Source organism: Limulus polyphemus, unplaced genomic scaffold (assembly GCF_000517525.1).
Source record: "Limulus polyphemus unplaced genomic scaffold, Limulus_polyphemus-2.1.2 Scaffold1601, whole genome shotgun sequence".
Classification (NCBI taxonomy): Eukaryota; Metazoa; Arthropoda; class Merostomata; order Xiphosura; family Limulidae; genus Limulus; species Limulus polyphemus.
Genome location: NW_013667211.1, coordinates 3,479 through 17,394, shown reverse-complemented (window position 1 = coordinate 17,394; position 13,916 = coordinate 3,479). Strand labels below are relative to the sequence as shown.

The 13,916-nt window shown below is 34.7% G+C and overlaps 1 protein-coding gene across 1 annotated transcript in view; it reads left to right on the top strand.

The window, feature by feature from the left end:
• Nucleotides 1-13,666, top strand: part of LOC106464258 (solute carrier family 26 member 10-like) — a gene marked incomplete at its 3' end in the record, with an annotated part of 36,155 nt that extends 22,489 nt beyond the window's left edge. The window contains exons 6-9 of the mRNA XM_013924384.2: nucleotides 366-530; nucleotides 3,046-3,201; nucleotides 12,681-12,763; nucleotides 13,519-13,666. Of these exons, the coding sequence (XP_013779838.2) occupies nucleotides 366-530; nucleotides 3,046-3,201; nucleotides 12,681-12,763; nucleotides 13,519-13,666 (552 nt within the window). The remainder of the gene's footprint in view (nucleotides 1-365; nucleotides 531-3,045; nucleotides 3,202-12,680; nucleotides 12,764-13,518) is intronic.
• Nucleotides 13,667-13,916: the final 250 nt, after the last annotated feature.

Genomic DNA, 13,916 nt, shown 5'->3' with positions numbered 1-13,916 from the left:
AACTTGTCAAATTCTTTATAAATTCTCATTTTATAAACGTTAATTACTGATAACAAATTATGCATTTATAAAAGATCTTTATGCTAAAAAAGTTCACTGTGTGACTAGTTGATTATCTATTGTAAATATAGTTTCAGATAAAGAAAATCTTAATATTGCTGAGAAAGTTAAAATTCCTGAGTAATTAGCTTTATTTAGGAAATGTCTCGAAACCATTTCTTCAAAAAAAGTTAATGATTAACAAGTAATCCATGTTCACTGATTAAAGAGAAAAATAGTTACTTTGTTCATGACTAAAACCATGTTATAATACTCATTCATAAAACTGATCAGAAATAACTATGTCCACAATCTATTTCTCACAGATTTTCTTGGCTTTGATTCGGTTTGCCAGTTTTCCCATTCTGCTATCTGACCAGTTGATGTCTGGTTTCACAGCTGGGGTAGCTGTTCTTATTGCTGTTTCTCAGATTGCAAATATCTTTGATCTTCACATCAAAATTCAACATGGACCATTTAGGATATTTTATGTGAGTGTCTTGTTTCAAACACACAGACATTTTGAATAAAGATAATTAGGTACACCATAAAATAATTGTCATTATTATTTTCATTTTAAATTCAAGATCTTTATGTACATTTTAAGTAAGTCATTAGTTTTTATGATGACTGCTAATTGAGTTCTACACCTAAGTAGTTCTCACAGTTAGTTCCATTTCTAAATGTTGAAAATATTGTACATCTTCAGTAGGCTTCTTTTCATCCTTGAAGTTTTAAATTTAAGCTAGGAGATAATCACTTGAAATTTGTAAAACTTTCAGGTTTGGACCTTTCACTAACATGATATTAAAGATTATGAACTATTTATTAACATGATATTGAAAGTTCAGAACCAATAATTGCCCTGGAGGTTAAAGTTTAGGAACTATTTACTTGCATGACATTAAAATTAGGAGCTATTCAGTTAGTGGCATACATTACATATCGCGGTAGTAGCCATAGCATTGCTACAAGGCCCAGGCTGAGAGAAAGGCTGTAAAAAGATTTTAAAAGATTTCTCACCTTATGCACACACTACTAACTCACTATCACCAATTGATCAAAAGTCTACAGAAAATCAGCATCATATTAGGAATGTTGAGTTTAGTTGCTAAGGGAATTCACTTATACCACAGATTAAGTTATACAGACTTTAAACTTGGATCGAAACCCATTTGAAAGCCTGGTTCACTAGAGCCATATAACAGATGGAGAGGAGTTGCTAATGCAACATGTAAACAAAGTATGACACTTTGTGTCTGGCAAACATCACACGCTGCATTTGAAGAAAAGAGGGTCCAGAATGTTAAACGGCAGTTTCATGATTTAAGTGAGGATCAGAGACTAATAGATGCCAAGCAAAATTTCAAAATGAAATTATTTTATTCTTGTTTGGGCATTGTTATGCAGCAGCTTGGAAACTAGTTTTATGGCATGAATGGAATTCTACAATCAGAACTTCCGGTATCTATAACTTATGATGAGCTTTTTGTCAAAGCAAAATAATTCCAGAAAGTATATAGTAGAACATATTATCATCATTTCCAAATAAAATGCTAAGTTTCCAACATCTCTTAGGAATAACATTCACAAAATCAGTCAAAGAGATTCATACCTCCTCATTGTGCCATAATTTCTTCTTTTCCTGACATTAGCACAGCCTCTTTTTGTTTTTAACCATTCCTTTCACTGTTGCCACTGCTGAGAGATCAGTTTCCAAACTTACGTCTCGGTTCGTTAGTTAATTTTCCGTAAATTCGTTCCGACGAAACTTTAGCGACACAAGTCCTTTCTTAAATAAAACTGGTTTATTCTTTTTGAATATAACTTTGCGATACACTTAATTTCAACAGTCGCGCTAAAACAAACTCTATAACTCACGTCTCACGTGGCCAACAATATTTTATCCGCATACATTCAATTACTCATTACCTCTCCGTCGCATCGTGGCCGGTATTTTATATACAAGACTACACTATATCCAGAAAGATTACGAGATTTAAGGAAAAGACGTGAAAGTTCGAGAATGACGTGGCGTGATACTAGTCACGTGACCTCGATGTTGTAACAATATACACAATGTGTCAAGAGAGACTGTCAGGACTAGCTTGGTTGAGCATAGAACAAGCACAAGTAAGATAATTGAACATAGATAAGACTGTAAATAATTTCACTACTATGAAATGCTGAAGACGATAAAGGGCGGTTAAGAGGCTCGACTTTTTTTTATGCTGTGGAGCTCGTGACATGCTATGTACACCACTGCATTCAGTAGAAATTTTACCAACTTAATGGTTAGAAACTAAGAGTGAGTAAACATGTATAACCAGAAATTCTTAAATTCGTAGATATTGAATATGTAAAATGTGCAGGTTTTACTTGGGAAATATCTTATTTCAAACTATTCCAGTTAGATATGCCATTAACCCAAGTATCGGGCCAGAAGCATCATCTTTCATGTGATTATTTAAATATTGTATGTTCAAAAAGTACAAAACATAAAACAAAATTAAATCCTCTTATGATACTGCATTTGTACAAAAAATCAACATAAAGCAGTTGTTTTGAATGCTGGAAACTGGATGAGCCTTGTGAATTAATAGGCCTAATATTTGTGATGAAATTAGGCCCAGCTGATTGGCTTATTAAGTTATGGTATTGAATAACTGTCTTTCTTACCATTGACTTGTGGTAGAGATAAATTAGATCTAAGATATTTTTACTTTCTGGTTTTATTTTTAACCACATTATGTTTCTATAAAATCTATATAACATTTGTTATTAGTCACTTTTATAGAAACGGATACTATGATGCTCAAGATATGATTATAGTAAGTTTCAATTACTATTCTATGTAGTAGAAGGAAGTAGGTCTATAAATGATATTAAGCCACATGCAAACCTTCCAACCACCAACACATTTTTTATGCTTGAAACATTGGAGGCTCACTCTGGTGTTTAATAAGCTCTGTTTAAATATTCATACATCTTTTTTATTTGTTTCAGACACTGAATGACATTTTCTCTGCCATAGACGAGGTGAAACCTGCGACTCTAATAATTTCTGCCATTACCCTCTGCTTGTTGATGTTAGTGAAAGAACAAATCAATGTCAGGTTTAAACGCAGACTGAGAGTGCCTATTCCCATCGACTTAATTGTGGTTAGTAGAGGAACAGATTATTCAAGATATAGTGGTTTTAACCAATGAAAAAGTTTGACCATCAGTGTGTTCAAACTATTCTTGGAAATAAAGGGAAATACAAGGTTTGAAATGCTCATACTGCTTAACTGAAACAGTTTTAACAGGTTTTCATATTTCTGTACATTTTAAACCATGTAATTAATATTATTTTAATTTCATAAACATCCTGGTAATATTATTTAGATGTGGAGTTTATTTACTAGGTAAGTAATCAAGATACTATTATTTCATTTGTCATAGCTGTAACAGTTATAATTTCACTTTTCAGTAACTAGTAGTATAGTATATTTATTTACTGACGGAAGTTATGTAAATTCATGATTAATGAAAGGTTATTTTAGGACATGAAAAGTTGCTTTCCTTATATGTAATTGTAAAAAATGCCCATAAAAACTGCAAAGCACAAAATTAGAAACCGCACATTTACACATGTCTCCGCATGGACTCAACAAATCTTCATGCCAAATTTGGTGAAGATCCATCAACAGGGAGCGAAGCAGTGGTAAAAATCGCAAAACACTCATAAAACTCTCAAAACACAAAACTGAAATTTTGTATGTATCTTTCCATGGACACAATGAACCTCCATACCAAATTTGGTGAAGATTCATCCACACCATGCGAAGTAGTACATGGAAATACAATAGACAGTACTATTATATTTATATAGATTCGTATAAATTTGAAATACTATATTATATCATGCAGTCATAGGTTCGAAGCGTGCCGACTGTCTCTTTTCGGTAGATGGTGCTGAGAGTATGCCTGATCACCAGCTCATGTGATGAATCAGACTTAAGTTATTGTTGCATTTTGAATGATTTAGTTTCAATTTATTATTTATATTAACTTAAATATTGGGATTATATCTTCTCTTTAGATTGTTGGTTTATTTTGTCATTCTAAACTGTATTAAATACAATTTAATTAAAATGTCCGTTAGGGAACGCTGTTACATAGGTCGAAAGGGGTGGTTGCCTGATTGTCGCCTGTATTTTGGTGTGTAACATATTAACATATGGCCAATATTAAAACATGTTTTTTTTGTTTTGTGTCCTTCCTGAGTGGAAATACGCAACGAGAAAGGGGTTACAATGCACACTTATCTGTTTGGATTTCTAAGAAAGTTGTCTGTTCAGACGGGTAGTAAAAAAATCTCTACGACTGGCTTGGAATGGCTTAGAACTGAATGGAAACCATTGGTTGAAATATGTAAATAAGTATTGTTTGGTCTGAATGAGGTGTAATGACAAATTGCTATAAAATGTGACATCATTATGATAGCAATTATGATGTTTGATATTGTGTATTGAGCCATCCTACTATGGATTGAGTCAAAGGATGTCACATGAAAATTATAATATTTTGGCAGAGAAGCTGACAATTGGAGTCACTGCACGTTATTTGGTGATAAGGTACAGTTGTGTTATTTTCATATCAAACTGACTTCCTGACAAGTTTTGCTGATTGAAATACCTGCGAATAACTGCATGCTCAGTCCAGTGACTTAAGTTAACTTCCCTAGTATTCGAATGCATTTTCGAAATTACTGTGGAAATAAAAGAGTCTGGAAACTTTAAATACAATGAACAAAATTTGTATTCATTACAATGCAAAAACACTGAAAACTGAGCATGTATCCATGTGCAATGATGGACAGTCTACACTCCAAGTTATGCAACCATTAGTCTTGAAGTTTTCCTTCTCCGAAGATGGATTATCTCAACAATAAATGCTGAATAAACTTCAGAAGGTCTTCTTTCCGCAAAATCTGGGAGCAAACAGGTAAAAAAAGTGTCTGGATGTGAATTCGAAAAATCAGCTTGCTTTATTTGTCCAATTGGCAGGTCATCTCGTGACCTCTGTTCCCTGACAGAATTTGTCAGCTGTCAGATTCAGTTGACGTCACACTTTGGCCACCAAAGGATATTTCAGTTCTAATTAGTTTAAACCCAAGCTCAAGATACTGTAAAATTGTCTTGCAGGCAGAATACATTATTTAATCAAAGAACAAAGAGCTGAGTTGGATAGAACAAAATAATCTCAGGCACTTTGGACCACGTGTTGTACCCTAACAATGCAGAAAATCTATTATCAATAACTTAGAAAAAATAATTATATCATTATAGATGGTAGGAAAACAGTATGCCTGCATACCACACAAAACAACGAGTAAACCATCTAGTGTTCAAGGCAACAGAACAGGAGGAACATTGAGAATTTCATTTAACCTTTAAAGAAAGTTGTTTCTTGGAATGGGGGGACTCAAGGATAGGCTTTAACTTGCCTGGTACTGAACTTAGATGGTCTAGTGTTCGATGAACTATAGTATTTGGACAAGGCATGACACATTTTAATGAGTTTTATTGTAGATTTGACCCCGTGAAGAACTGAGTGATCCACAGGTTTGAGATTAAAGCTGAAAGGTAGTGATTTTGAGAGAGCTAAGCCTATAATATGATGATTTAAGATGATTCCCTAGAAAGACATTTCATATCTTGTTTCGTGAAGCTTGACTGAGAAGCTCATTGACAGGTTTATTGAGGAGTTGCCAGTCAAATCCACTTGGAATCATATGTTAATGAGGGGTATTTCACCTCTCATAAAGATATTTCCAGGGGAAAACAGTATGGGGTGTTCTCCTTAAGTTACAAGTGATAGAAAAAGACAAAACATTTACAACTTTGGCTGCAAAACTATCTATAAAAAACCCTTCAGAATATGTAAAGCTCTACAACAGCAGAGCCACAAGATAGTATGACACAGCAGCTATGGCTCTCAATGGATCAATAGGCTAATGTGCCATGACCACACTACCAGTGCATTTCGAGTCATACTCACAAAAGCACCATGGGCGTGATGGAAAAAACACCTGCTTGATCACCAGTTGTGGAAATGTTCATATTCTGTTGTCAGGCAGTACCATCAGATGCAAAACACCTTTCAAGCCAATACCACAACAGATACAGAAACATTGGCATTGAGTAATGTCTGCTGCAGTCATTGGATCTGGCTGTCAATTTCAGCAAATACAGTTTTCAGCTTTCACCTAACATTATGATTGCTAGTATAGAGAACCGTGAACTTGGAGAAACATGGTATATGCCAATGATAATACATGGATTTGAGGCTACATATTTAGTGTAGAATAGCCAGAACTTAACTCGACCTTACTGTGAATCAGGTACTCTGTTGTAATCCACCACTTCCAAAAATAGCACAAACTTTGTTCTGATAAATGGTTGCTAGCTAGACATGAGATTAGAGATGAATCTTTGACTTCGCCTTGGCAATATTACATGTCATATGAAGGTATCTGTTTCTGTTTTTAGTTCAGACATTGGTATCTTATGGGTGAACCTATTGTTGAAAATGTCAGCTAGTTTTATTTCTGCAACAGGTGAACTACAGTTCCAGAAAAATTCCATCCAGTGCTCAGATTAGGCCCACAAAGAGTGGACTACACACATGCATGTTGAAAAGGAACTAGTAATGCCCCCTGTGGTTTAAGCTATATTTCATGGTTGTACTATGTATACATTCTAGTGCATTGTCACCTTCTACAGTGATGATAGAACCAACATATGAAATGCTTTTTGCATGGAAAGCAAGTTGCACTAGCTCGAACAGTGATCTGTGTTAGTGAGGGTGTTGTACCAATGCTAGTATATAACTATGGACATTCAGCTTCCAGCTGGAATGGTCACTAGCATGGTAACAGAGGCAGATGTGATGCGAACTAGCTTTAATGCTGATGTAATAACCATTGTACTGCATCTGAAAATAAACACCTAGCTTCCAGAGCACCTGAAGTCTCTAGTTGAAGATTGTTCAAACAACCTTAACTCAACATATATACACGAATTTAGTGAATTGCTCGATGAGTTTGCTGATGTGTTTATGGGACCAGATGGCATTTGACTCAAACAACAATCACAAGCCAGCTCATAGATACAAGGGATGCATGTCTGATAAGCCATTGCTACACAAGTGTCTTTAAAGCACCAGAGATATGAGCAGCACTGAAACCGAACTGGGATAGTACAATCTTCAGAGTGTGCTTGGGCGCCTCTAGTACTATTTATCAAAAAACGAAAGAAAGGAACACCAAAAAATTCTGTACGAACATTAAATTGTTAAATACAGTAATGTTTTTCATTTACTATACATGGATGAATGTCGAAATGCATTGGAAAATGTTCGTTTGTTCAGTGCACTAGACCTCAATTCTTGATATTGGAAAGTTGAGCTGTCAACGAAAGTAGACATAAGACTCAAGAAAAATGGAATGAATTCTATATCGTACCATTTGATTTGTGTAATACCGTTATAACTTTTGCGAAGTTGAAGGAAATTAAACTGAGATAGCTATAATGGGAGAGATGTCTCATTTATGCAGATGACATACTCGTCTTTGGTCACATTTCAGGCTGCTGCTGTAAATCTGAGGTATTCCAATGTATAAAGGAAGCAGGCTTGAAATTGAAACCAGGAAAGTGCCTCCTCATTCATTTGGAAGTGGGGTTGCTTGGTCACGTTGTCAATAGAGATAAAATACTTATTGGTCTTGCAAAGATCTTACGAGTCAAGGGCTGGTCCCTACATTCTAGTAGACAAGAAGTTTACAACTTTGTAGATTTTGTATTATCTGTGTTTTTTAGCGAAATTCTTTAAGATAACTACACAACTTTTGGCACTGACCAAGGTTAAAGTACAATTTGTATGGACAAAAAATGTGAAGATACGTTTAAGTTCTTAAAGTACATCTTAATTGAAGCACCAGCGTTGGCTATCTCAATCAAAACTGTTCACTCGTTCTGGATAAAGACACCATTAATAGTCGACTTAGTTTGGTTTTATCACATGTACAGGATTGGATGGAGTGTGAGTCTCTGTATTCCAGTCATACAGTGAGTGTCCCTGAATGCCAATATTGTACGACAAAGAAGGAATTTACACTACTTATGTGGTAGAGAATTCTCTATTCAAGTAGACCATGCATCACTGAAATGGCTAAGAAGTTTGAAAAACCCAGATGGTACGATTGAGCAGTGGATAAACATGCTGCAAGAATACACCTTTGTTGTACAATACTAATCGTATCAGCAACGTGGAAACACAGATAGATTATCTTTTTTTGGCATAAACCACTGAGACATGGTAATCGACCTGTGATGCAGTTATTGCTCACCAATGCTCTAAGGAAATAGATATTTCGGGCTTTGTATAATGCTGGGAATGGAGAGCATTAGGGATTGTCATGAAGTGTTGCAAATAGTTGAAAGGAATTTTTCTGGCAACATTCATGTCAGGATGTTGAACAATAGTGTATACTCTGTACTCAGTGTGTTACTTAGAGTAAGAACTAGAAACACTAAAGAAAACTCAAATATGGAGTGGTAGTTACCTTCTGGTGATAATCGCCCTGGAAATGGCTGAACTTCTGCTCAAAACTACTAAAGGTAATTGACATGTGCTGTTCATTACTGATAAATTCACAATGTGGGCTGAAGCTTATCAAATAACTAAACATAAATACTGTCACTTCACAAGTGTGTTAGTTTAACAACATATTTCATGCTTCAACATTCATGGGGAGATCTACATGGATCAAAGAGCTAATTTCAACAGCTCTCTGTTTACAGAATTTTGTCGAGTTTTGGGTGTTGTGAAAACGTGCATTTCACCATATTATCCTGAAGCTGAAAGTTTGTATGAATGGGCAGTACAGACGGTAAACCAGTTAACTTTAACCAATCCCATTAGGATGAGTACCTATCATTTGTCACAGTGGCATGCCACGCAACTGAGAAATAGTTGTGTGATTTTCGCTGAAACTCTTAATGTTCGGATGAGAAGGACAGCTCCCTGTGAATATAATTTATGATCCACGGGAATATGTGAAATGGCTTCATTGTGCAATAACCAATATGCATGATTTCTTGTGGCAGAAAATGCTTGAATAAACCATGTGTCAAGAGAGTTGTTTATTCTTCGATTTTATCTCAACTTATGAGAAGGAGCACATCGGTACTATATACTTGACTGTTTATAAATAGTCGGATGATTAAATGCCACTTGAAGCAACTTCAGTCTGCTCTAGTGATCAATCACATGAGACCCTGGTGATTATATCCTAATCTTTATGGCTGGGATTAAATGCTTGATCGGTAATGCTGACAGTCAGCCGACTTAAAAAATCAATGACTGAAATGAAGTGGTGTTTCTTAATAGAATGTGTATATGCAGTAACCTGTGTGATAGTCATTTGATTATTTTACACTTAAGAGAATTGGTTGGTATAAAAGTCATCAACTGAAAAGGTACTACAACCCATATTTTCTGAGCTATAAAGCAATATTTGGTGGCGAGAGTTGGCTTGATGTTTTGAGATAGTCACTCAATCTATCTATTTCAGTTGTAGCAACATTTCTGTTCAACAGACTGCATGAAATTAGCTGGATACAGAGCTAGGACAGCTGAGATTGTTCGATGAAACTCCTAGGGAGAGAGTTACAATTAGATTCAATTGTTTATAACGACCAGAGGTACTGACAAATATAGGAAAGAACTTTACATCTTTCATTTTTTGAGCAGCCAGGCTAAGTTTTGTGGTGAATGTTAGCAAACGTTTGTGAGTATAAACTTCCTGAATTATCTTCTGATCTTATGAGTAAGACAGTGAAGCATTGGTCTGTTCCACTGTGCAAGATCATGCCCGATAGGTCGGTATATAACAGTCTTCCTGAAGTTCAGTCGGAAGATTGTACCCTAATATGACACGAAAAATTACACAAACTATATAAATCAGGTGATGTATGCTATATTTTGACAACATTTCTGCCACAGTTATTTTTCATGTTTATCTAATGTAGTGGATTTTTCATTACCACTAGATGGCGGCACTAAAACAGTTTGGCTTCCGACTAGTTTTTGTTTTAAGACAGTGAAGTAATTTTTCTGCCATTTCTTGTACGTCTACTACCTTAGATTATGTGTAAGCCCACCTGTGACTGCTTTTATTTTTGGAACAGCTATCAAGTTGGTATAACTAATTCAATGTGTGGCATGTGTAGGTTTCATCTTTTCAAAAAGCACATTGAGTGTGTGACTGGCTCTCGTCGGTTGCTATAGAAACCATAGAGAAATTCATCGGTGATTCTATGTACTAGTATTACACATTACATGTTAGGTGTTACATGAAGTAGAAATGGGAGGGTTTGTGGTGTTCACACCTTTTTCGACTACTTGTTAAACTAGTTTGTGCATTCATACACAAATGATATGTTCAAGAGTAAAAAATTATTCAAGCAAGTAAATAGTATTGGTTTGTAATATTGAGATACATTTAGTGAAAACCTGAGTGATTGGCTTGAGCTGTACTGAGATTTAAAATGATTTCGTGATCCATGTGTTTTTAACTCAGATAAAGAATATTTCGGGTTTGGATTAAACTGAACAGCGAAATATATACAGTTGTAGCATGTGATTTTTACTGAAGGAAGAAAAAAATTATTAAAGAATCTACACCACATGAACTGAAAAACATGGCAAATCTAATGTTTTTATTGATATAAATTGTAAATGAAGGATTATCTTGCAGTTTTGGTAACACTAAAAGATATTCTTAGTTATCTGACTCAGGTCTTTAATAGGTAAAATCGGGACATGATTTGTTCATTTAAAGTGAAAGAAATCATAGTATAGATATTATTTTTTTGGAGTTATTTTTATTCGAATATATGTTTGGTTTGTATCTATTAAACTAATTTTGATTTGCAGTTATTCAACTTACTCAGTTTTTACTGCCTGAAGCTGATGTTATGCAGTGGGGAACCAGTCTGATTGAGTTTAAATTTGATGTGACCTGCCACATTGACACATCCCAAATGTATGATTGAAGTTGACAGTCTTTCACACCCTAGCCACTCTATGCCTTGGAGCACATTCATTTTAGCTTTCCACACATTCCTGTCTGTAGATGGTTCTTCTACAATCTTTCTTTTGTGGGATTGAGATTCCGGTATCCTGTGGTTTGTATTCAACCCATTCTGTTTTCTTTCCCTTTTTGGTTGTGCTACCCCTACTTTCCACCCATGTATGCCACACCTCTTTCCACATTCGGCACATAGAACACCTGGTACTGAAGTGGTGTGGTCTCCCACGTGTGTTCTTCTCCCAATGGGATCACACTTCAAGGGTGTTCTTCAGATGGTCTCAAAGGATACTTCTTTCTATCCCTCACACTGGTCCCTCCAGCTATTCAGTGTGGGATTATAGCTATATATGTGATAAGAGGTAATGTACCATATCAGAAATTATTATTTTCCTCTACGGAAAATATATTTCCGATAGGTACTTACCTCTACTCTTCCTCCCCATTGAAAACTGGTGCTTCCTTTTCTGATAATTTGGTAGAATCGAATAGAGGGAGTCACAGGCATCAGAAAGGTGTGTTGCACTCCTATTGGTGGAGGGTTGTTGCATGATGATTTACATGCAAGACACAGTTGAACCACATTGATCGTGGTATACGTGGGAGTTCAAGGCTTGTGGCATGCGAAACATTTTTGCATATAGAGGGCAGCACTGAAAGAGAATAGCTATACATGTAAGAGGAGGTAGATAGGTACCGCAAATATATTTTCAGTATAGGAAAATAATAACTTCAAATACATGTAAACACATACTTGTCACTAACTGTGACATGAAACATCAAACACTGATAACTCTCCAAGCTTGAAGCCTGAAACGTTTTCCCAGATGAATATAAGGTAGGAGCTGTCCACAAAAAACACTTGCCAAATATTGACCACACTGCCGAAAAACTACATTCAAAGAAATATTTTGGCTTTGTGTTGTACAGAAATGTACCTGAATACCACATATTTATGATATTTTTATTTTGTAGATTTTTTATGAGAAGTTTTGTTCAGTCACACTGCTAAGGGAAAACATAAAACTTTTGTAAAATATTCATATTTTCCTGAAGAAGAATAGTCGAATATTCGAAAGTGTTCGAGTTTTGGGTCTTATTTTAAGTTTATTACACTTTATATGTGATCCTTTGTGCTAATTCTTTTATCAAGACATATTAGACATTTAATGAACCAATTAATTACATCGTATCATGACCATTCAGATACCTGAAAAGTGCTTGAAGCTTTAAATTTCCTGAGAAAAAGTTACGATTTTTGAATGATGAAATTAATATGATAAGTAATAGTTAATATAAATATTAAACGACTCCTCTTACAACAATATCTACCAGCAAATATTAAAATTACAGTATTAAAAAGCATCCTAGTAGCTCAGCTTATAATGCTAAAAATCAGGTTTCAGTATCAGGGTAGGCACAGCACAGATAGTACATATTGTAACTTTGTTCTTAACAGCAAACATCATTATCAAAACATATATTTTCTGATTTCTTATAGGTTATTTTAGCTACTGTGATATCCTATGCAGGAAAGTTTAATACCAATCTCGGCGTGGAGATTGTAGGAGAGTTTCCTGTAGGGTAAGTTCAAAAAGATCTTTGTAAATTTATAAAACCCAATACATTGATCACTATCAAATTTGGAAGTTTACTTAAACATTAGTAAGCATGGTTGAAATATCCAGTTGAATTATTTCCTTTGAAGCCTTGGGACAAGCCTAAGTATAATTAGTTTCTGGTTACTTCAAGAGTGCACAAAGCAATCAATAAAAGTGTTATTGCTAGATTGTTCCTTACCAGAATTAGAAAACTTCCAGTTGATTCTTGTGTTTATTGAAGTTAATTCATTTTAGTACATTACAGTTAATTCAAAAATCTTAATCTGTCATTGCTGTCTTACATTGAAGATTGTATTAAAATCAAATGGTATTTGTACCTCTTTCACGACATGTTTCGGTGAATGTTAGTTATATATTTTTCTCTATTCCAGATTTTGTCTTTCCATAGTTTTGTGTCTATCATTCATAGCTTCTTTCATATCCTAAGTCTACTTATAATAACTGTCGAATAATGACTGAATGTTTTTTACTAGTTAACTTTATGATGTCCTTTTTATACTGCTTATGTTTACAACTTAAATTGTTCTAATAATATTTAGATTAAATAACAAACTACAGTTATCCGACTTTTCATGATATAATATTTGCCATATTAAAAAAAAGAATAATATTGAAACATGTTTTTCTTATATTTTTTTGTAATACATACTTTCGTCAACTCTAGAATAGTTTTTTTACTGAAATAATAAAAGCTGAACATTTCCACAATCTAATCAGGTTGCCAGCCCCTGCTATTCCCAGAATGGATTTGATAGGTGTTCTGGCTAATGATGGCTTCACCATAGCTATTGTTTCTTTTGTACTATCATTAACTGTGGCCGAAATATCAGCCAAGAAGAAGAAATACCCCCTTGATCCCCACCAGGTAAGCATCAACATAATGTATAAACTTAAATATATGTATATAGATATTGTATATTAAAAGGTACTGATGTGTTTATATGATATGTAGTGTTGTAATAATGATGTTTATGTGAATATGAGCAAAACATGTGTATTTTGTAGAAAATAGAGTGATTATTAATTATAAGTTCCTTATCCTCCTAGAAACTGGACCTCTACTACACCCTGCCAAACCCTTCCTTTTTGAAAGAACTGTAATGAGTAGCACCCTG